This window comes from Lissotriton helveticus, chromosome 7 (assembly GCF_964261635.1).
Source record: "Lissotriton helveticus chromosome 7, aLisHel1.1, whole genome shotgun sequence".
NCBI lineage: Eukaryota > Metazoa > Chordata > Amphibia > Caudata > Salamandridae > Lissotriton > Lissotriton helveticus.
In genome coordinates this window covers 173,415,167-173,439,054 of record NC_136068.1, presented here as the reverse complement: position 1 = coordinate 173,439,054, position 23,888 = coordinate 173,415,167, and the positions used below count along the sequence as shown (strand labels likewise).

The following is a 23,888-nucleotide window of genomic DNA, read 5'->3' as shown; positions in this document are numbered from 1 at the left end:
CCGACCCTGATGGAGGGCAGCAAGGCTTTCAATGTCAGTTGGATCACAGAGTCCAGAAGGTTGATGAGTAGTCCGGATTCCACCGGAGACCACAGACCTCTGATCTCCACCAGGCGTGCCAAATCTGAAACTACCATGCTATCTGGTTGTTGAAGGGAGAAGGGTCTGCCTCTGACCCAATCTTAGTTCATTAGCCACCACTGCAGATCGTTCACAGTCCCCTCCGAGATGTGGACCAGTGTGGAGAGATTCCCCTAATGCAGTGACCACTGGAACTTCAGGTCCCACTGCAGAGCCCGCATATGCCATCTGGCATGTGTCACTAGCAGGATGCAGTAAAGCCATGAGGCCCAGCAGCCTCAGTCAGTCTCTAATCAACACCCAGGCTAGAGGACGAAATATCACCATCATAGCCTGAATATCCTAGATTCGCCACTCGGAGGATAAGCCAGAAACTGCAGTGTCCAAACAGCCCCAATGAAAGGAAGCATCTGAGAGGGAGTCAGGTATGACTTTGGCATGGTTCTAGTGAACCCCAGAGAGTGCAGAAGGTTCGTCGTAGTCTGGAGGTGGGAGACAACAGCCTGGGGTGAGCCCGCCTCCACCAGCCAGTCATCAAGATTAGGGAAGACTGACACCCCTGACCTCCACAGATGAGCTCCGACCACCACCATCACTTTTGCGAAAACCTGAGGGGCGCTGGTAAGACCAAAATGAATCACAGTGAACGGAGAGTGCTCATGGCCTACCATAAACCTCAGATAGCTACAGGGGCAGGCAGTATGGGAATATGAAAATAAGTATCCTGCAAGTCCATCGCTATCATCCAGTCTCCTGGGTCCAGGGCAGACAAGACCTGAGCCAATGTGAGAATTTTGAATTTCTCCTTTTTGAGGATGAGATTTAGAGTTTAGAGATGGAGCGAGTATGAATACCCTTGCCCTTTCTGAGAGCCAGAAAGAAGCAGGAATAACAACCACATCCTACTTCTGGCACTGGAACCTTCTCTATGGCACCCTTGGCCAAGAGAGCTGTGACCTCCTCATGGAGAACAAACAGATGATACTCCGTCAGCTGACTGTGAGATGGTGGCATGGAGGGGGGTGGAGAGAGTACTCTTGAAGAGGTGGTAGAAGTCCCTTTGTACAGTGGAGCAGGTGATAGCGAATTCTGCCACCAACTGGGTGCCCATGGTGGTAAAGGGGCAGACTAGGAATGTTTGGAGGCAGTATGGGGGTGGCAGACTGACCAGACTACTGGCCATCTGACCCACGGGGTCTGTGGATACCACGCCCTCAGCCAAGCAGAGGCTAGGTAACCTGCATGGCACAGTCCCTGGGTGGAAATTGGTGCAGCAGTAAGTCCCTTCCGTAGCCACAAAAGGAGCAGGGGAGATGGAGGTGGGAGTGGGGCAGATGAGAGGCCTTAGGACCTGTCCGTAGCACAAGAATCCTTAAAGTGCTCGAGCGGGGAATCTGCCTGGTCTCCGAAGGGACGAGTGCCATCGAAGGGCAAGTCCATAAGAAGAGCCAGATAACCTCAGCCAGGTGTGGAGCCCAAGGGCCACGGTCGTGAAAACTGCTCTGCCTCGTGAGTCGGTTGTGTCAAGTCTGCATCGTATAGTGAACTTTGCCGCATCTCTCCCTTTGGTGACAGCTTAGGAGAGTACATCCATGGCCTTCTCCGGGACCTGTGGCAGCACTTGCGCAACCGTATCCCACAAAGTATTGGAATAACTGCCCAAAAGGCATGCAGTGTTCACGGACCGCAATGCCAGGCTGGCAGAAGAAATATCTTCCCAAATGAGTCCAGCCTCTTAGATATCCGGGGTAGCGGTAGGGAAAAACGCCTTGAAGGTGGTGGCTTGGACCACCAAGCTCTTAGGGGTAGGGAGTTGCATGAGGAAGTTTGGTTCCCCAAGTGCGGGCGAAGGGCAATCGACCTATTCACAAGATCCCCTGTGCTGGGTTTGGGCCAGGTACCCAACAGGATGTTAGTGAGGGTGTCAGTGAATGGGAGTAAGGGTTCCGATGTGGAGACTCCCGGTTGCAGCATCTGTCAAGAGATTAGCCTCGACTGCCAGCATGGATAGCTGAAGGTCAAGGACCTCACCCACCCTTTGCACAACCACTGCCTATGAAGTTCCCTCCCCCGTACCTACCGGAAGGGGCGAAAGCAGACCAGCATCTGAAGATGTATCCAGGCCGCTGACTCACCCAGGTCCTCACAGCTGCCCACACTTTGTTGTTCCTCATAGGTCTGGTATTCTAAAGGGTCCAGTAGCCCCTCCCAGTCTTCTCCGAGGCCTAGCCGATAAAAATAAGGCTCAGGCTCCGATCTAGAAGGCAATGCTTCTACCAGCGCCTGAGTGGGCACTGCGCGACTCCCATTCTGCTCCGTTGTCAGAGTTGTGGAGGATAGTGGGGATGACGCTGGTGAAGATCGAAATGGCACGACTGGCATCAGTCCAGATCCAGGAATGGATCTCTAGGGCCCCAGCAGAGCTGAGGCCGGAGCCACCAGTGTGGAACCCAATGTAGCCCCTTCCAACCTCGCGGGACCCTAACATGCGTCGATGGGGTCACGCCACCCAGATATGAGCCGCATGGCCTCAGAGAACAGGAGTCACTCCGGCCTTGGGAAGTTCAGGAAGGCATAGTCTGGCCAGGCGCAGGTTCTAGGGAACGGGGTCTAGTACGCTGAGGCTCTCTCGTCTCGCCGCCCGACAGACGAGAAGTCGAAAAGTGCTTTGACTTTTCGCTCTTCTTTTTATGTCTTCTACCCGAGTCTCCTGAGGACTTCAAATGGGATGAAGAGGACTTTGGGCTCCGTGAACAATACTGGGACATTCCCCTAGACCTTGACTTTCGTGGAGTTGCATGTCAGGCTGCTGGGAGCTTCAGGGACCATTCCCACAAACCTTTCGGGCCATGACCTGGCAATCTGAACACCATTTGGCGTCATAGTCGCGCTCCAGACAGCAAAGTCACACAAGGTGTTGGTCTGTCACTGACATCAGTCATGAGAGGAGCCGCAGGGCTTAAAACACAACTCGCACAAAGATATCCTCGATACACCAAGAGAAAAACCTCAAAAATAGTCAACAGAACAAAAAAAGCTTGACAAAAAATGACAGAGGGGAAGCTCTTTTCTGGATCAGTGATGGCTGGCGTAGAAAGAAAGGAACGGACATCAGTACGCCTGGGTGATGCAGATTCAGGTATCACAAAATCACTTATGGAGCAAATGATGCTGACCACAGATGCAAAGCTGATCAACGGCACCTACCGGTGCACAGGGGTACTACTATCATAAAATCTTCCGGAACCAGTCTGACAAAATTAAAAGGTAAGGAATCTACGACTAGAAGTCTCCATCCGATATTGATGTTAAAGATTGCCAGCAGAGCCTCCCGTGTGATGTATTTGCGCCCTCCAGGAGCTAGTGAGCAGATGAAAAGGCAAATGTGCATGGCTGAGGTGGGTATCCGCGCTATGTGATGGCCAGCTAGCAGAAGGAGAGAAGCGGACAAAAACTATCAAACCCATGATCCCTCCCTATCCTGTGCACTCCAGGGGAGAAACACGCAGGTGGCCTGTTGTCGGAGGGAGATATGACCAGCTTGCGGGAGGTGCATCTGATGAAGGAAAATGATTAGCAAGGAGATAGGGCACTCCTACTGGAAACCAGCAATGGCTTACCTGGGGCGAGAGTATGGATTGACCCACATCACCCCCTACCTTGACGCAGAAGTCCTGCTGGCAGCCTCAGTGGGAGTAGAGTCGTGAGCACCGCTGCACAGGTAAGCAGCATGGCGGAATGAAAGCAGGGTCAGACTCAGGCCAAAAGGAGAGTAAAGAATAACCACAACTAAGAAGCTCAGCTGTGTGATCGGGTGGGGAAAAGTTTGGTGGCCTAGTGGCAGGGCCCAGCCTACTGAACCAGGCCGGTGCTGGAATGGGGTGGGCTGCTGACACCTGCAGTGGTGTGTTGATAAGTGAAACATAAGGGCAGCAAACAGTGGCGTATGTCTTCATATGGGATATCGAACAATAAGAGAAACTTTATGCGGAGGTGACCTGGGGACCATGAGGGCTTGAGCAGGGCCCTGTGGTATCGGGCACTGCTGGTTGTCACAGTGACCTGTTGTCATGGCCATTGAGTTCTGAAATGCAGGGTAGTTGGTGGCGTGCTGGAGTTGAGAATGACGCCAAAACTTGCTCTCCAAATAAACTTGGATTTAACTCCAATATGGAGTCAGTATCTGCTAGTGTGGCTGCCTGAATACAGTGAGAAGGACCATTAACCATTGATCCCCTACCCCCCAACAATTGCCACTGGTGGTCAAGTACATAGGCTCACTAAAATGCAGTGGTGTAAGGGAAGACAGAAACTGTGTCTTTCACTGAAAAAGATGAACATCGCTATTTTGAGGGCAATGTCAAACTCAAGGAGGGTAGTGTTCCTGAGCCCCATGCTGAACAACACTGGAAGAACACGTGAAAACAGACTAGTAAAACACTTGAAAACAAAGGTATGGGGCAAGTCATCCAAGCACCAAAAAGAACACGAGATCCTGCAGTATACATCAAGTAGTTCGAAGGCAACATTTATACCAGTATAACACTTGAGAGGGAAGCAGACCGATACTTATCGGGGGATTTCTCTGTATGCGCTTCCTGGAAATTTCTATTGCTCTAGGAGGGTATATTTGTCTATGCTTGGTGATAAACTGATAGACCTGTGTAGCAGGGGCCAAACTAGGTTGTCCTTTAATCTGTAAAAAACACTTTGTTTTCAAAGTATCTCCTGTGTTTACTGAATTATGCTTTCACACTGGCAGGCACGACAAAGAAGCTACTCAAAACAAGCATTTGCAATGCAATCGGTCTCACATTTTTGAAAGTTAGAGCGATCGGCTTAAATGACAACGTTTTAAACTTTTTTTTTGTTTGCAGTGGAGTGATCATATTTGCATAGCGCTATTGCCATTCATATGACCTTGCAGCACTGGAGAACCAGAAAATGGGAAATCGTTTAAGAAGGAGGGGCGATGGAAAATAAATGACACAAATGGAAAAAGGAATTAAAACCAGGCTTTAATTAAAGTTCTATGACAGCGTTGGCATATGTATTAGTTATGCAGTGCCAGCTACAAAGGTTCTTCTAACTGGCCATTGAATCACACTCTGGCAGCAAGGATTGCTGTACCAGCAAATCAGCTGAAGGTCAAACACAACTAAAATACAATACAACCAAAGCAGTACAACTGACAGCACTGTGCATGACTACACAGAGAACATCCTGTCACTGGGCATTACCTGGCGAGTACGAAATGAAGACCAACTTTCCATAAGCAGCGAGCCTTGTCAAATGACCCCTTAATGTTCAATCAACCCCAGACCATGACTGGCAATAGGGTGCCCTTTTTTTTTATTTATTAAAACATAGTGTTTATTCGGGGCATGCCCTCATAGTGACTCAGTTCTTTTTAGACCTCGGTACCTATGCAAAATTCAACACAGGCCCCTGTCTCATCAGTGAGCAGGCACTTTAACTGCCTCTCTAACTACCTCAGTAGCGGTCGGCAGTAGGTGTTTCTGTAGGGCGGTGACGTGGGCAAGGGGAGGGGCAGGGTGGGGGGTACAGGTAATTAACGTGTGCGGTTTTCAGATTATATAGCAGCATTTAGAGCCGGCAGATGAAAGCCATAACAATTTAACTGGTAAGGGGGCAGAGCAAGCGCAAAGCTTTCCATTATCATACAAAACGAGGACTGAAGGTATTGACTTTCTCCCTGCAACCTTCATAATCAGATGAATTACCCTGATTCACTTATTTGGGCAAAATGTTTAACATGGAAGACAGCTGGAATATTTGTGACGTCCGACGTCTAAAAGAAATTCCACAATTTGACGGCGTGTCAGAAAAACAGCATTTTGTAAACATTTAAACAGTGGCATTAACCTTTTAATCCTAAAATGGAGATAGGAAAAGGCACAGTGAGGATGCACATTTGAGTTGCCAGCTCATGAACACGATTCTCCAAAGCATGTGTATATACAGCAAACTCAATAAAACAGACTTAATACCATTTCTCCTCAGTCATGCCATTTTCTTGTAATGTTCCATGGTCATAAGCCGGCTGCTGAAGAGCATATGGTGCATAAAAACACAGCTCTGCTCCCTTGCAGTGCCCCTTACACATTTGCCACACAACACTGAGAGGAAATATGCTGGGATAATACTGCGATGCCGTATAATGTTGCCAAATAATATGGTCACACAACAGATTACCTGGCAGCGCTGTCTAGGTTAGATCTAAAGAACACTGATGCTTTCAGTTTGGGGACCTTTAAAGCATTAGCATCCAGGCACGCCAGTTTGCTATCATCTGCATACCACCAGCCACTAAGTCTTACGTTATCCAATTGTTGATGCATTCAATAGGAGTTCACACTCGGCTCACACTCCCTTTGCTGCCTGCAGCTCCACTCCTTGTGCAATCATCTCTGTAAGACAGACTCAGCACTATTGCACTTACTGCTGTAACCAATAAGTAATCCAAGGACTTATCTATGGCATGTCTGTCAATATTATTAAATAACAACTGAGACAGAAGGAGTAGTTTCTGTCCTGTAACTCCAGTTCTGTAGTAGGGGTATCTCTGTTATAGTCATAATCTAGTGAATAGTCCCGCCCATGTGCGTGGACCCCGGAGCAATCAAAAATAATCTCTTACAGTGTCAAAAAATGCAGAAAATGCATAGACACTTAAGAGAGAATTTAAAGACAGATAATGCAGCCAAAAGGCTACACTGTCCAGTACTTCAACTAGAAATTCCACCATAAAATCCACAAAACAGCAAAGCCTGTACAGATTTCCCTTGCTTAACAGCAAAATCCCTCAGGAATGATAGAGAGAAGAACCTGGACAGACAAGCCCCATAGGCTGCCATTATGTGGCTTAATTAGGATACTGTGCCTTTAAGGAACCTTCCAGAACCTTCTCTCAGTATCCCAGAATGCATAGCAGGTCCAACTTAGCCTCAGTTCTTTTCGAAGGCGTAGAAAACGCCAGACCTGTAGCATTATGATCATGAACAACACTCCACCGGGGAGGCGGGAGGGCGCTTATGACTATAACAGAGATACCCCTACTACAGAACTGGAGTTACAGGACAGAAACTACTCCTTCTGTAGTAGGGGATCTCTGTGTATAGTCATAATCTAGTGAATAGAATGGCAAGCCCATCCCCACACCAAGCGGCGGTGGAGAGTAAAATAACGCCACTACTGTGCGAACAGATTCCGCAGCGAAGCCTGCCCAACCTGAGCGTCTGCCCTGGCATCAGAGTCCAGGCAGTAATGCTTAGCAAAGGTATGGACCGACTTCCAAGTGGCCGCCTTGCAGATCTCTGCAATGGGAACATTACGGAGCATAGCTGTCGTAGCAGCCTTGCCCCTGGTGGAATGAGCCTTAGGTTTGCCCCCTAAGGTCTTATTAGCTTTGCAGTAACACAACTGAATGCAGGACACAATCCACCTAGAGATGGACTGTTTAGAGGTAGCAAGACCCGTCCTGACTGAGCCATAATTGATGAACAATTGGTCTGACCTACGAATATCTTTAGTCTTATCAAGATAAAACTTCAGCACCCTCCGCACATCCAGGGAATGTAAAGACCTTTCCGCCGGAGAGGAAGGGTTCTGAAAGAACGTAGGCAAAGTGATAGTCTGATTGATATGAAAATCAGAAACAACCTTGGGAAGAAACTTAGGGTGAGTACGCATAACAACTTTAGCATTATGAAATACAGTATAAGGTTCTTGGCAACACAACGCCTGAATCTCACTCACCCTGCGGGCCGATGTAATGGCCACGAGGAACGCCGCCTTCCAGGACAGGTGCTGCAACGAAGCCTTATGAATGGGTTCAAAAGGCTCCTTCATCAATCTGGACAGCACCACATTCAAGTCCCATGAAGGCGAAGGAAGCCTGACAGGAGGGAACACTTTCTTCAAGCCTTCCAAAAAATCTTTGATCACAGGGATCTGGAAAAAGGAAGTCTGTGAAGGTCCTTTCCTGTAGGCAGTCAAAGCAGCCAGATGAACCTTAATGGAATGGACATTAAGGCCCGACTGCGCCAGATGAAGCAGATATGGAAGGATGACATCCTCCTTGCATGACGTAGGGTCATAGTTCCTAGACTTGCACCAGATGCAAAACCTCTTCCACTTGTAAGCATAGGAAGTCCTAGTGGAAGGTCGCTTAGCCTCCTTCAGTATGCCCATACAATCCTCTGGGAGATTCAGATGGCCATATTGTACTATTTCAGGAGCCATGCCGCCAAACTCAAAGACGAGAGGTTGGGGTGCACCATCCGCCCCCCGAACTTCGTGAGAAGGTCCGGCCTGCACGGCAGCTTCATGTGAGGAAGGAGAGATCGGTGAAGTAGGTCCGTGAACCACCACTGTCTGGGCCATTCCGGGGCAATCAGAATCATCCTCGCCCTGGAGTGAGACAGCTTGATGAGAACCGCCGGAATCAGGGGAATTGGTGGAAAAGCGTACAGAAAGCTGTTCGACCAGTTGATCCATAACGCGTTCCCCAGCGTCCCTGGCTGGTAGTACCTGGAGGCGAAGCCTCGGCATTTGCTGTTTTCGGCGGTGGCGAACAGATCTACGTCTGGAGTTCCCCACCTTGCGAAGACTTCTCCCAGTACTTCGTCGTTTATGACCCATTCGTGGTTTTCCTGCACGATTCTGCTCAGTTCGTCTGCCTGAACATTCTGCACACCTGGCAGATGGGTGGCCGTAATCGACAGTCCTCGAGCCAGAAGCCAGTGCCAGATCGCCTGCGCCTCCTGCGACAGAGTGCGCGATCTCGAGCCCCCCTGCTTGTTGAGGTAATACATCGTCGTCGTGTTGTCCGTCTGAACAAGCAGAGAGTTGGTCTGAAAGGACGGATGAAAGGCCTTCAGTGCCAAGTGAACAGCTCTCAGTTCCAGGAAATTGATGTGGTACGTGGACTCCGTCGGGGACCACGTCCCTTGAATTTGCAGGTCTCCGGAATGCGCCCCCCAACCTTGGAGAGACGCATCCGTCACGATGGTCTGCGTGGGAATGTCCTTGTGGAAGGGAACGCCTCTGAGGAGATTCTCCTTCGAGCACCACCACTTCAGAGACTGAAGAGCATGTAGAGACAGTCGTATCCTGTCGTCCCAAGAACCTCTCCTCTGGTCCCACTGATCCTCCAAGCACTCCTGCAGAGGTCTCATCTGTAGCCGTGCGTGAGGAGTGAGAAAGATGCAAGAGGCCATCGATCCCAGTAGAGAAGACACCGTTCTCACAGTCGTAGACGGAGTTTTCATGAGAGCCTGAGCCTTCCGAACGAGTGATAAACGTCGCTCTTCCGAAGGAGACACGCTTGCTGACAGCGTATTGATGGAGGCCCCCAAGTACTGGATGCACTGCACCGGAATCGGGACCGACTTGGACATGTTGATGTGCAACCCCAGCTTGTTCAAGAGAACGCACGTCTTCTGGAAGTGTGCTTGAGCTTCCGAGAAGGAGGAGGCTTTGATCAACCAATCGTCCAGGTACGGGTAGACAAACACCTTGTTCTTCCTCAGGTGTGCCGCTACCACTGCCATACATTTTGAGAATGTCCTGGGTGCAGACTTCAGTCCGAAGGGTAGCACCGTGTACTGATAGTGATTGGTGCCGACTTGAAAGCGCAGAAATTTTCTGTGTTTGCATGCAATGGGCACGTGGAAGTATGCGTCCTGTAGATCTATGGCACACATCCAGTCTCCTCGTTGCAGCTGAGGGTAGATCTGATGCAACGACAGCATGCGAAACTTTTCTCTGCGAATCCACTTGTTTGCCTGCCGCAAATCCAGAATGGGCCTGAACTCGTTTTTGTCCTTCTTGCGGACAAGAAAGAACCGAGAGTACAGACCTCTTCCTCTTTGAGACAGAGGTACGTCTTCGATCGCCCTTTTCCTTAGCAGAACGTCCGCCTCCGCCTGAAGCTCGTGCAGTTGATACTGCGAGCTGACGGGAGGAATCGATGGAGGAGGGCTGGTGAAACGTAGACTGTATCCATTGCAAACAATATTCAGCACCCACTTGTCCTGAGTAATTTTTCTCCACTCTGCCAGAAAAAATTGAACGCTTCCCCCCACCGGAGCGGGTAACGGACGAGGGGGAAGTAACAGCTCAGGGACGGGACCCGGCCGGGCCCTTGGTCGCGGTAGAGGACTGTTGACGACCTCTACCACCCTGTCGCTTCTGGAAGGGCCGCCTGTACTGCTGCTGCTGCTGCTGCTGTTGATGTTGTCCAGCAGACTGCCCCCTTCCACGACCCTGCGACCCAAACCGACGTTGGTACTGTCGGAAGGGTTTCGTTTCCTTGGGCTTCTCCAAGCCCACTGCCGTCAGGGTCTCCGCTTCGGCCTTCATCCTGGCCATCTCATCATCCGCGTGTTTCCCGAAGAGGGTATCTCCGGAAAACGGGAGATTCGCCACGCGTTGCTGTGCTTCCGGTTTCAATGACGTCAACCTGAGCCAAGCATGGCGTCTCTGGTGAATCCCGTGGCAATATCCGTGCGCGGACAGCAATGATATGTCCGCTGCGGCGCCGATGGCCTGATTAGAGACCAGCATCCCCTCCTTGACGATCTCCACAAAGTCCTCCTTGCGGTCTCGAGGGACGAGGTCTGCGAACTGCTCCATCGAGTCCCACAGGGACCGGTCGTAACGTCCCAGCAAAGCCGAGTCACTGGCGGCCTTCATGGACGAGGCGGATGTCCCACACGCCTTGCGACCAGCAGAATCGATCCACCGGCTCTCCTTGTCCGGAGGCACCGTGGACGCAGGGGAGGTGGCATGAAGCTTCCGAGCAGCAGTCACGATGACTGAATCCGGTACCGGGTCCTTCCTCAAGAAGGCTGGGTCTGAGTCCGGAGCCCTGTACTTTTTTAGGATCCTGGAAGGCACAGATTTCACCGCTGCCGGCGTCAGGAATAGCTGTTCGGCGGGCTCAAGGAGCCCCGGCACCAGAGGTAACAGGGGGCGAGACAAGTGCCTTTTGTGTAAAGTCTCAAATATCACCGAGGTAGAAGCCGTAGGTGCCTCAACCTCAATGCCCAACTTCGCCGCACCACGCAGGAGAACCTCCTGAAATGTGCTTATATCGTCTATCGGAGACACCCTAGTCTCCGGCGAATCGGACAGCGTGGGCGAGTAGGAACGGGTCCCAGATGGAGAACGTGACCTGGACCGACGTCTCTTGTGATGACGCCTGGATCGTGAGGAAGATCCACGGCCACTCCTTGATCTGTCCCGTCTCCCCGAGCGAGACCTCGACCTCTTGGGCCTCGGACGCTCCTTCGGCCTCCCAGGGTCAGGAGCTCTAGGCTTCTTAGGAGTCTTCTTCGGAGGCGTCGGAAACTTAGGCATCGACACCGCCCTCGGTGGGATCGGGGGTGGAGGAGCAACCGGACGCGGGTCCCGCGGAGCCGGCTTCGGAGGTGGGGTAGGGGCCTTCGGAGGAGGACCCTTCGGCACAGCAGGCCGCGGAGGAGGTGTAGACGGCTTCATCGGAGTATCCACCCCGGAATGCGCCGGTCCCGGCGAGCCACCATCTCTTCCAGAGCGTGGGGAGCCCCCCACAGTCCTGGGCCTGTCCTTAGGACCTCCAGACGTTGAAGACCGGTGTCCAGACGACGACCGATGTCCCCTCGACGTCGAACGGTCCTTCGGCGTCGACCGAATCACACTTCTCGACGTCGAACCGTGTCTCCGTCTCGACGTCGACCCCGACCAGATCGACGAGCCACGAAACCTCGACGACGGGCGATGGTGCCTCGACGGCGACCTCGACCTCTTCGCCGGCCTCGACGTCGACTTCTTGGATCGCTTCGACGTCGACCCTTTGGACCTTCTCGACGTCGACCTCTCTGACCTTCTCGACGTCGATCTCCTTGACCGTCTCGACGTCGGTCTTTTGGAATGTGTCGACGTCGACCTCTTCGGCGCCGGAGACGCCTTCCGTCTCGACGGCGACCTCGACGACGAGGATCCCCTCGACGACGATGTCCTCGACGGCGAACGGCGGTGTCGCCTCGACGGCGAGCGCCGACGCCGGGCCCTCCGATGTCGACCACTCGACGCCGACAGCGACGACGAGGATATCGACACCGGCTTCGACGGCGGCCGGAACACGTTCCTCGACGTCCGACGTTTTCTCGACCCAGAGCCCTGGGGAGACCTGGAACTGGCCGTTGACCGTCCCCTCGACGTCGTGGTCAGCGCAACTGACCCAGACGGAGACCTTGGGCGAGGGCTGGTCTTCCTGCCCCTGGGGAGCCCCCCAGAGGCCTCAGCATGGGTAGAAGGAGCCCCTCCTGACCCACCTCGTGCCTTCAACTTTCTCTCCTCAAGTCCCTGAAGCCTGATTTTCTTCCTCTCCTTCAGGGTTCTTCCAGAGAAGCTTCTGCAGATCACACACTCCTCAGGAATGTGGGAAGAGGGAAGGCAGAGAATACAGACCTCATGGGAGTCTGACCTGGCCTTCTTTCTTGAGCACTCAGGGCATTTATCGAATAATGCAGGCATTATGGACAAAAAAAGAGTGCAGAAACACAGAAAGAAAGTCACCAAAGTACTTTAAAAGTACCAAAATTCGAAATTAGTGTAAAACACCAACAAAAACCCTTGAAAAGGGAGAGCTCAATGCTCCAGGGTCCTGCTTGCAGGAGCCGGAAAAAAGAACTGAGGCTAAGTTGGACCTGCTATGCATTCTGGGATACTGAGAGAAGGTTCTGGAAGGTTCCTTAAAGGCACAGTATCCTAATTAAGCCATATAATGGCAGCCTATGGGGCTTGTCTGTCCAGGTTCTTCTCTCTATCATTCCTGAGGGATTTTGCTGTTAAGCAAGGGAAATCTGTACAGGCTTTGCTGTTTTGTGGATTTTATGGTGGAATTTCTAGTTGAAGTACTGGACAGTGTAGCCTTTTGGCTGCATTATCTGTCTTTAAATTCTCTCTTAAGTGTCTATGCATTTTCTGCATTTTTTGACACTGTAAGAGATTATTTTTGATTGCTCCGGGGTCCACGCACATGGGCGGGACTATTCACTAGATTATGACTATACACAGAGATCCCCTACTACAGAACAATTATTACTCAGAGTGGACACAGTTCAATAGGGTGACCATTACCCATAAAAGAAGCTGAAGATAATAGAGCTCAGTGCCATTAAACAAAAACAATATGGCGCTTCTCAACAAGTTACATTTCTAAATTATTGGTTTTGATATTTATCCATTGGCAGTACAAACAATTAGTACACAGTAACCAAAAAACGACATTGTGTGTGATCATTAAGTAAAGAATTAATGTTTGCACATCAATTGATATTCTACCAATTAAAATATATCTCAGTGCCCCCCACCTGAGAAAGGTCACATAAATGGCAAAAAAATAGAGATAACACTAATTAAATGATATACACTTTTTGCATTTTCAAGTCAGGACACAATCTTGCATGGTACTGCACATATCACACAAGTAACTTGTAAAAAGAATCAGAAAAAAATAGGACACAATGACATTAAAAACCTACCATCCTGTTTAGGAGGTGCTTCTTTGCTCTCTTTCTTTATTTTCCTCCCCTCCCGAGCAGCAGGGTCTTCACCCAGGTCTATGACCAGTTCACTCTCAGAGTCTGAGTCCAGGCCAAGATGAACTGTAGGAGAGTCGGTCTCATCTTTACCTTTCAGCTTTTCTTTTGCAGGCTGTAGCACACTTTTAACCTTTTCTGGAATCTCCTTTTCTGTATCTGTGCTAGGCTTTTCTTTTTCTGGGGATTCCGCTTTATCCACGGGCGGGGTTGTGCTTTTGATTTCATCTTTAACCTCTGTCTGAACAGGTTGCTTAACTTTTTTTTTTACTGTAGATTCTTTCTCAGTTTTGTTGTCTTTTTCTTCTCCATCCTCTTGATCATTTTTTGATTTGTGTTCATCGTCACTAACGTATTCACTGTCACTCGAGTCTGATTTTTCAGTTTCCTCAGAATCACTGTGCTCTGCTGCTTTGTAGACATCATCTGAAATTTCATTTATTCCTAACCATGATAAAATAAAACAATCTCAACTTAAAAATGGAGTATAATTTCAGATATCTTCCAAGCATTCATAAAATTACTTAAACAATCATTTGGACATTTTCTGTCACAGATTTGTTTTCTCATCACGTACCCACACTTCTGCTACTCTGAAGACTTAGAATGGCTTTTCTACTTATTGATAATGAATCTATTATGGGGATGGTTAATTTCCATACTATGTAACAAAAGTGACAAAGAAGAGTCAAACAATAACCTTATACTAATACTTGACATGTTAATACATTGAAAGTAGCTGAAGGATAGGTTCCATTGTGATGTGCTGAATGAAAGTATATGAGAAAACTTAATGGATTCAAATTTATCCATGTGGCTACAAGGAAACGAAACTCTGATGCTCTCATCGATTCTACAAACTCTTAAATATTAAAGAGAGGAAACGAGGGAACTGTTTGCTCAAGTCAGATCAGATAATCATGATATACAGCAGTCTCTGAAAGAAGTAACTTCAAAAGTTGGGACACTAACAAATGAAATAGTGGAATTGCAGCAAAGAGTTGTCGACATGGAAGAAGGTACTCAAAAAATGACTGGCATGGCTCAGAAGCACGATAATCAGCTTCTGGCAATGCAACTTAAAATCGAAGATTTAGAGAATCGCCAGAGGAGACAAAATCTGAAAATGTTTGGCATCCCAGAAGGGCAAGAAAGTCAGACCCCAGAGCCTTCATTATTCAATTACTACAGAAGGCTTTTCCTGGATCTTGGTGACTGGGTTTGGGACTGCCAGATAAAAAGGGCCCACAGACGTAGACAGGATAATCGATACCCTCGGCCCTTTTTGATATATTTTGGCAACTTTTTGCTGCGACAAGCTGTTTGTCTGAAGGCTAGTCCTAGGTCACCTGTGGCCATTGAATCTTACTCTATTTTTTTTAAGGTCAGACTATTGTAAAGTAACAATGGACAGACGCTGGCAGCTTAGACAATTGATTGATCCATTAAAAGCTACTGGGGCGCAAGCATACTTGCAAGAACCAGCACGTCTGAAGGCAATATGGGGGGGGCAATCATATTTCTTTCAGTCTGAAATAGAAGCAAAGGAATAACTCCATAGTAGGCAGAAAGGTGGGGGGCATACAAGTGGAATGGGTGCTTTATCCTATGCTATTTAATTCTGACTTTGTGGATATGTTAAAATGTCTTTTTTTCTCTTTCTTTTCTTTCTAATACTTTTCTTTGCTCTCTAATTTTGAAAATAATATGGAGTGGGCAAGCCTCGGGAGTTGCCGTGGAGTCTGGGTCTCAGTTAGCTGCCAAAACCAACAGTAGCTGTGGGAAAGAGGATGATTCCTCCTTCTAGATGCGGGGGGGGGCAACCTTCAGTGGAGGCTTGAGGTGTGGGTGGTTTGTGGGGGGGGACATGAAAAAGAAAAGGTAAACGTGAGGGTGACAAGGAACAAAAATGACAAAGGGGTAGACGAAAGTTGTTTTGAGTTAGTCAAGTCAGAAATTAAAAGGAGTAGTGTACTATTATCAATATGGAATGGTTTAAGTGCTTAGTTTGGAATGTGGCTGGGCTGAATAGTAGAACGAAGAGACAGCTAGTAGCAGAAGAGTTAAACATGTATAATCCTCAAATAACTATGCTAACAGAGACACATCTTTCTTATAAGGACCGTGGTCTATTAAAACCACTAGGCTATGAAGTGATAGTTTGCTCTGCACAAACTGCCTCTATACGGGGGTACAAAAGGGGGTGGTGATGGACGGGGCATCTGAACCAATCAAACACTCACACCCGGTCAAAAGATCTGGGTTTAATCCATCACCGTTCTTTAGCCCACTCTGCCACCCCAGTTCAGACATGGCGATATGCAAATCAGTCTGATCCTGTGCCTCATGGTAACAGTCCAGCCCGAACTGCCAAGCCATGCCTTCCCAGGACCGGAAACAAGCTTCTATACGGGGGTAGCAATACTAAGGCATAAACGGTTTAGGGCGGAAATCTGTAAGACAATGTCTGATGAAAGTGATCCATGGGCTATAATGCAGATTATGATAAAAGAAAAGAAATACGTATATTGCGTACTGTGTGGTCCCAATACAGATGACCCTACTGTTATTGATGTAATAAATATGGAGCTGCTGAATTGGGAGGGGGAACGGGTGGTTATGGGTGACTTTAATTGTATTATGGATTATGAGATTGATACAACCAGACGGGGGGCATTCCATAGGATGCGACAAACACGTACGGCAATCGGTGAACTGGGGTGGTTATAGGTTATTAGGGATGTGTGGAGAACACTATACCCAAATACACCGGGCTACAAGTACTACTCTGCCCCACACAAATTATGCTCTCAAATAGATATGGCTTGGACCTCTGATCAAATTCTCTGGTCGGCTGAATGGAAACATGCCCGAAAGTTACCTCTGATCACAATCCTATTCTTACTTTTAAGATTTTTGAAGAGGACAGGGTTCCTAGGTAATTTACATTCTCTAGGTATCTCTTATCAGATGTGGAGTATGTGGCTAGGACCGAGGACCAACTTAAAGTCTTTTTTAAAGAAAATAAGGTTTCAGCTTCTCCCATAGTAGTATGGGACACATGTAAGGCAGTTATTAGCGGGCATACCCAAAAGTATATCTGGCAGCAAAATAAACACTGTACACAGGTAATTAAAGAAACAACTTCAGCGATACGAGTGGTAGAAGATCAACACGCTGAGGCAGCTCTAAGGGGTACTAATGATATGGAACAGCTGGGATTTGCTCTAATCAATCTTAGATTGTCCTTGAAGAAGACATTAAGAGGTAAAAGTATGGCAAGATATAATAAATATTGTCTGTTACAATACGAATATGGGGAGACACTCGGCAAGATTCTTGCTTTTAAAGTAGCAGATGATAGGGCTAAAGCTCATATAACAGCTATTAAGGGGCTTGCCGATAGATTGTATGAGCATCCGCAACAGATACTAGAACAATTTTCTTTATACTGTCAAGCGCTGCACAATTCAACAATCCAACCAAGAATGGAGGATATTCTTAATTACATCCAGAGTAGCTATCTTTCAAGCATGGGGAGCGAGATATCGGATTCTCTCTAGATGTGGGCATTTCAGGCGAAGAGATAGAATTGGCAATTAGTGCTTTACCATCAGGCAAGGCAGTGGGGGAGGACTCTATACCTCTTGAATTTTATAAAATCTTCAAAGATGTCCTGTTGCCTTTTAGTCAGGTATTAGGCGCTATTGGGATAAAAGGAAAAGTCCCCGAATCAAGGGATGTAATGCAAATTGTTTAAAAGAAAAAACACCAAAAAAACAGCGGATGAGCGTGGGTCGTATCGACCAATTTCACTTATTAATACTGATGCAAAGATTTTTGCAAAAATTTTAGCAAATGTCCTCGCCCCAGTAATGCATAGACTGGTCTCCCCTAACATGGGTTTATTCAAAGCAGAGACACTACTGCCCATGTTAACATGGCAGTGGCAGCCTTTGATGTGGCAAATATAAGATGCACCTCACTTGGTATGATTCTATTAGACGCTGAGAAAGCGTTCGACCGAGTGGGGTGGGATTTTCTGGAGGCCACACTTACAGCTTTTGGGATTAAGGATCAATTCAAGAAGTGGATACAAGCTCTATATGATAAGCCCTGTGCTAAAGTGGCTTATTCAGGCTTGTTGTCGCCTATTTTTCCGGTTTCCTGTGGTACTCACCTTGGATGCCCTCTCTCACCTTTATTATTTGCACTGTATATAGAGCCATTTATCTCGGTCCTACAAAACAATCCTCAAATCTGTGCTTTTATTTCTGGAGCAAGCTCTCTAAAGGTCATCGCATACATAGACAACATAGCAGTTTTTTCTACAGAACCAGGAGAAGCACTAAAAGTGATAACAAAAGCTGCGTCTGGCTTTGGTTCAATTTCAGGCTATAAATTAAATGTCACTAAGGCCCAAGTTTAGCCTAATCATAAACCGCTAGTCTTAGTGCAGGGAGGCTGCTCAGTTGCCACCTATTTGGGGGTTAGGATATCGGTTTCCCACAGTGGACCCATGCCGCCTACAGCCTCTTTGTGCAGGCTACTCTACCACGATTGTCTCTGGTGACAAAAACCCAATGCCTCAGAACACCTCTGCACCTGGCCGCCCTGGCCCAAGGAGAAGAGGACCAAAGGTGTCCTCAGGTCTCCAAGCATTTCGAGACCGGGGCCTCCTTGTTGGTTCAGCTGGACTGGTCTCCCAGTCTGCAGCCTCTTTGCAACCAGTCCGTTCCCCATCTAAGTGAATGGGACAACACATGGCATAACACACCTCTGCACCCGGATGCCCAGGGCCTCCCGAGGTGACCTGTTGGTGTGACATTGGTCCTGGCCCCATACTCACCTAAAATCCAGGAAATTGGTCACATAAGTCACTGTGAAGTGCCTGAATGCAGTACATGTTCCCCCAATAGGATAACACTGGGCATCCAACACTAAATAGCACCTCTGCACCCGGCCGTACCAATGTTGACCGAGGTGACCTGTTGGTGCTGCCTTGGACCTTACCCTATTCACAACTCAAGTCCAAAAGAATGGTCCAGTAAGTCGTTTATACGTGCTCGAATACAATAAATGTTTTCCCCCCCATAGGATAACATTACCGCTCCCAAAAATTCCACTGTCAACTTTGGAAAACTAAAAATTCTCACCTCAAAAAGTACGTATGTCATTTTAATGATCTTAGTATTTAAATTCATATAGAAGTATGTGTAATTTTTATAAATTGGTGTTGGATTTCTTTACTGATTGTAAGCCTCTATTGCAGCCTTTTGTTTGCAATAAATGCTTAGCACTGCCCTCTGATATGCCTTTCCGCTCACCCACACTACCACAAAAGAGAGCATTTGGGGTGTCATTTGTGCCTCTGTAATTTCTTTGGAGTTTGCCTGGACTCTTCACACAGTGCACCTCTTTTTGGTCCACTATATAAAGAATTCTGGATATACCTCTTTGTGAATACTCTAAGTAGGTATTTATTGTCTCTAGTGCACCAGTGTCCTACACGAACACTTCGTTTACAAATATTAATAGTAACAAAGAGCGGGGGTTCGTTCTATGTTCAACTCGGCGCAACCAATCCCAACCGATCTACGTGGGATTGTACATACAACCACACATAAACATTTAAAGACAGAAAAAAATGTGTGGCGGAAAGGAAGGCACCTCACGGGCGAACACCCTCGGGGCAAATTGGTTAGTTGTTTACCAAATGTCGTGCCCCCTCGTGAAGAGACAGAACAGAGTCTGCACTCTGTTCTGTCTCTTCACTAGGAGCTATGCTTTAAGCTCCACGCTTTGCACCTCTTTCTTTTTCTATATGTCTTTGTCTTTACTTTCCACAAATTCTGGAAATTGGAATGGCTACCTATGATGAGAAAGGGGCACGACATTTGGTAAACAACTAACCAATTTGCCCCGAGGGTGTTCGCCCGTGAGGTGCCTTCCTTTCCGCCACACATTTTTTTCTGTCTTTAAATGTTTATGTGTGGTTGTATGTACAATCCCACGTAGATCGGTTGGGATTGGTTGCGCCGAGTTGAACATAGAACGAACCCCCGCTCTGTTACTATTAATATTTGTAAACGAAGTGTTCGTGTAGGACACTGGTGCACTAGAGACAATAAATACCTACTTAGAGTATTCACAAAGAGGTATATCCAGAATTCTACGATAGAAAAGTTTGGTAGAGAATGGTCTCGTGCCTGTTTGATAATTATCGCTTGTCCTGGGTACAGGGAATTTTTTGGATTGCAATTCATTGAGTGGAGGGCTTTCCCTAATAGTACCCGTTGCTTTTTCCCTCTAAGCTCCTTTTGTTATTGCAGGCCACTATATAAAGAGCCAGCTTCCTACAAATACCATCTTGGAGGTGTCCCTGCTGAGATACGCAACAGGGCTGTCACCTCACCCCTTCGCCTTTGTGTTGGCCCCGGAGTTATTGAACTAAATCAGGAAGGACACATTTATTAGAGGACTTAGGTGAGATTCTGAATTGGAGTCAGTCTCATTACATGCAGGTGATTGCCTTAAAACATTTTGCATTCAATTTCCAGAATTTAGGAAATAATCTTTAGGTTTGGTGAATCTCAATCTGGATCAAATAGATTGTGTTCTCCCTCACAGATATGGTACCTCCGAAAAAGTGGGAGCGTCTGTTGTGAATAATAACAGAGGGGTTCAGATATTTAAAAATATATGTATTACCAAAAATAAAGAGCAACTCATACAGCAAAACTTAATGACGGACTGCCAAATATAACGCATACATGGTCCACTGCAGGGAGCTCAGAGTCTTCCTGATGGGGAGAGTACTTCCATGACCGATTATGAAAGCTCATTGGGGCTGCAATTCCAGGCTTCTGAAGATAGGAACAGTGGAAAATGATAAATATCTCAAGGGTGTGAGTGGGTTGGACAAGTATGCACACCCTATGGGAATGTCCTTAGGTAAAACCATTCAAAAGGAGGGGACATACGCCAAAACAAATCAGTGACAAGTGACAACCTAGAATTGCAGACCCAATTATCGATGTGGCAGGACCCACTATTGTCAAAATATAATCTGATGTAATGCAGCATTGACGGTGACTATTAGTGATGTTGTGAAATGATGGGAAAGTCATTCAATCCCATCAATGGAACAGTGGGCAACAATACAGAGATTTGTGAATGCAGCCAAAAGAAGTGGTGTACCAAAGTGTAAGTGTGCCCGCTGAAATTTATGAAAATTTGGAGGCCTTGGAAAGAAATGCACAGCAATCTGTGAGGGCAAATGAAAGAGCTGAGACAATCCTAAATAAGTTTTGAGCTGTAGACCCAAAATGAACATGAGAAGAAATGAAAAAAAACAGAGGGTTCAGTAATGAACACTATGCATTAAGGAACAAGTTAATCTGAGACAAACGACATGCTGATAACCTGTGATTATCCTTCTTTGAAGTGATGCCTGTATTTTAATGAATGCACATTACTTTTTTTTATATGTGTCTAAAATGCACCTACACATACCTAGTTGTGCTTTACAACTTTCTATAGTTTTATCCAAATTGAGCTGAAATCGGCTTCGAATCTGTCGCTTTGGTGAAATGAGACGTGCAGGAGTGGATTGTTGCAGGACAGATTCACTCAGTTCTTTGAGATCCATCTCAGCTTTGCTGCGATCTGAAAGACAATACAATTATTTAAAACATTACATAGCAAAGAATCATTCTGTCTGGATTTCAAAAAAGTTACTTGAAATATAAACCTGAGGGGAAACAAAACATTATTCATCCTGATGATGAGTTTTGCAATGAAAATCAAATCAAAGTATGTTCCCAAATGCTGTATCTAACTTCCAAACCAGTTGCTGTACTTGAAAATATTTTGATTGATGATGGGCATTAACCATATACATTTTTAGATTGGTTCACTAGGGCTACAAGCGAAATTCCATTATGGATGAGACCTCAATGCATCACCAGATTGCAGGGTTCTTTCATCACAGAATGTCCGAGTTTACATGTGAATAAATGTACAAAGCAACATATTGCTGATCTATAATTGAGATGAGCCCAAAACTAGTAGTAGATGTGAAACTTTTCTTTACAACATGAATTTTCCTATATTGCCATTTACATCAATCTTTTTTCTCCTGAAAATATTTTAAAGATGTGTTGTTGGTGATACGAAGTTTCTTAGTTTTCCTTGGCCTAACACTACTTCCAGACTTGCATTCATGTCCACGCAGGAATGGCTTTTCAAAACATGGGTAAAACTACATGCTGGTTGTATGTCTGATTACCCTTGATTTTCTCACCACAACTACAAAGAGCAAGTTAAGTATTTCTGAATTCTTGGTTAGGTGTAAGGAGTATCTTAGTGCCCTACAAAATACATATACATACATATATATTTCTCGTGTTTACATAGGAAATACATTTTTTGTGTTGCTAATAACTTTGGCACTGTCTGACGAATCCCCACTTTTTGAATAATTTGTGCATGAAAAGTTTTGGGGTGATCTGTCAAGCAAAAGCCGAGAAAAGGGAGGGTTCCAAAACACGTTTTCCCCATTTATTTTTCCATAGAAACTTTACCCACTGCTACAGCCCAAACCGCTGAACAGATTTACACCAAATTTGGCAGAAAGCTAGATTTCAGTGCAAATCCGTTTCGGCAGTTTTTCAGCAATTAATGCTCAAAAAGTACGAGTTACTTACCTTAGTTAACAATGTATCTGGTAGAGACGATTCTAGCTGCAGATTCCTTAACGTAGAATTATCCCCAGGCGTGAGACTGGATCCGGAAAACTTTTTGCCACAGCATCCCTGCGCGCCGGGGGGACGGCACCACATGACTCCGCTCTGTCGTCCTCCGCATCCGTGACGTTAGCGAGGATACACAAGTCCCACCCCGGCGCGCCTACGTCCGTTTTCTTCGGAGAACTTTTACGCACCACTACGTGGAGCCATCACTAACAAAAACTGTGAGAATACTGGAATAGTGTATGAAAAAAACCCCGCTAAACAGAAGGGAAAGAAACAATGGTGAGGAACAGAACCATCCAGAGTAGAGTCAGGTACTGAGGCACTAAGTTCTGGAATGAAAGAACAGGGCACCGCTACTGGAAAGCAATCCTGAAAACAAATACAACAGTCTCCCCGGGGCAGAAGCATGTGAAATACACAGCAGACCAAGAAGTCTGCAGCCATTGCCCTGAACAGAAAGGGACACCAAGGACAGAACGGAGAGCAATGACCATTCAACCTCAGACAAAACCAGCAGGGAGAAAGTCGCCCGAACGCCAAAGTCGAGACCAATCAAGGCACCGCAACCCCAAGGACTACCAAAGGCAGAAGTACAAGCAACAAAAGAAAGAAGAAGCACAAGCGAACCCCACACTGAAGATCAGGGTGCAGAGGCGCATTAGTGCCTATAAAGTCATGAATGGATCAAAAACAAGGCGAGCATCCCCCGAAGGTGGGAGTAAGAAAGGCACTCGCAAAAGTCAACCATCTGGAGGCAGGCGAGTGCAGAAGACCCAGAGGGCCCTCGCAGAACGGGGAGGAATGGCAGGTTGGGAAGGAATCTGCCGCTAGAATCGACTCTACCAGATACATTGTTACCGAAGGTAAGTAATTTCACATCTGATCGAGACTACTAGCTGCAGATTCCTTAACGTAGAATGGATACCCTAGCCATACCCAAGGGGATGGAGGGTCTGCAACAGGACCTCCCCAGCCTCAGGCGAACCCAAGACCCCAACAGGTGACAATCGTCGGGACAGGGAAATAACCCAGTCCTCCCCAACAGGGGATGAGCCACAGGGACAGGGTAAAGAGCCCAGTACCCCCCCAACCAGACTAGAACCGCAGTGACGCGGAGAATACCGCCCCCAGGGGATGTGTCACCAGGACAAGCGGCAGCCCCGCCCTCACCAAGCAGGAGAAAGAAGGGCAATACGAAAGGAGGCCATCAGTCAATGTACCAGGGACCTCCACCGGAAGCCCCAGGTACAGGCAATACGAAGGGAGACCAGTTGCCAATGTACCAGGGCCCTCCATCGGAAGTCCCAGATACAGGCAATACTAAAGGAGACCAGCAGCCAATGTACCAGGGACCTCCATCGAAAGCCACAGGTACAGGCAACGCAGGGGAGTACCAAGAAAGAAGAGCAACCCAGAGACTCCAAGGAGTAGAGCAGAAACG

General features: G+C 47.4%; 1 protein-coding gene across 4 annotated transcripts in view; it reads right to left on the bottom strand.

The window, feature by feature from the left end:
* Nucleotides 1-23,888, bottom strand: part of ZMYND8 (zinc finger MYND-type containing 8) — a 432,560-nt gene that overhangs the window by 141,781 nt on the left and 266,891 nt on the right. For all 4 annotated transcript variants that reach the window (XM_078651871.1, XM_078651872.1, XM_078651873.1 and 1 more), the window contains 2 exons: nucleotides 21,207-21,359; nucleotides 13,635-14,135 (listed from right to left, as the gene is read on the bottom strand). In XM_078651871.1, the coding sequence (XP_078507997.1) occupies nucleotides 13,635-14,135; nucleotides 21,207-21,359 (654 nt within the window). The remainder of the gene's footprint in view (nucleotides 1-13,634; nucleotides 14,136-21,206; nucleotides 21,360-23,888) is intronic.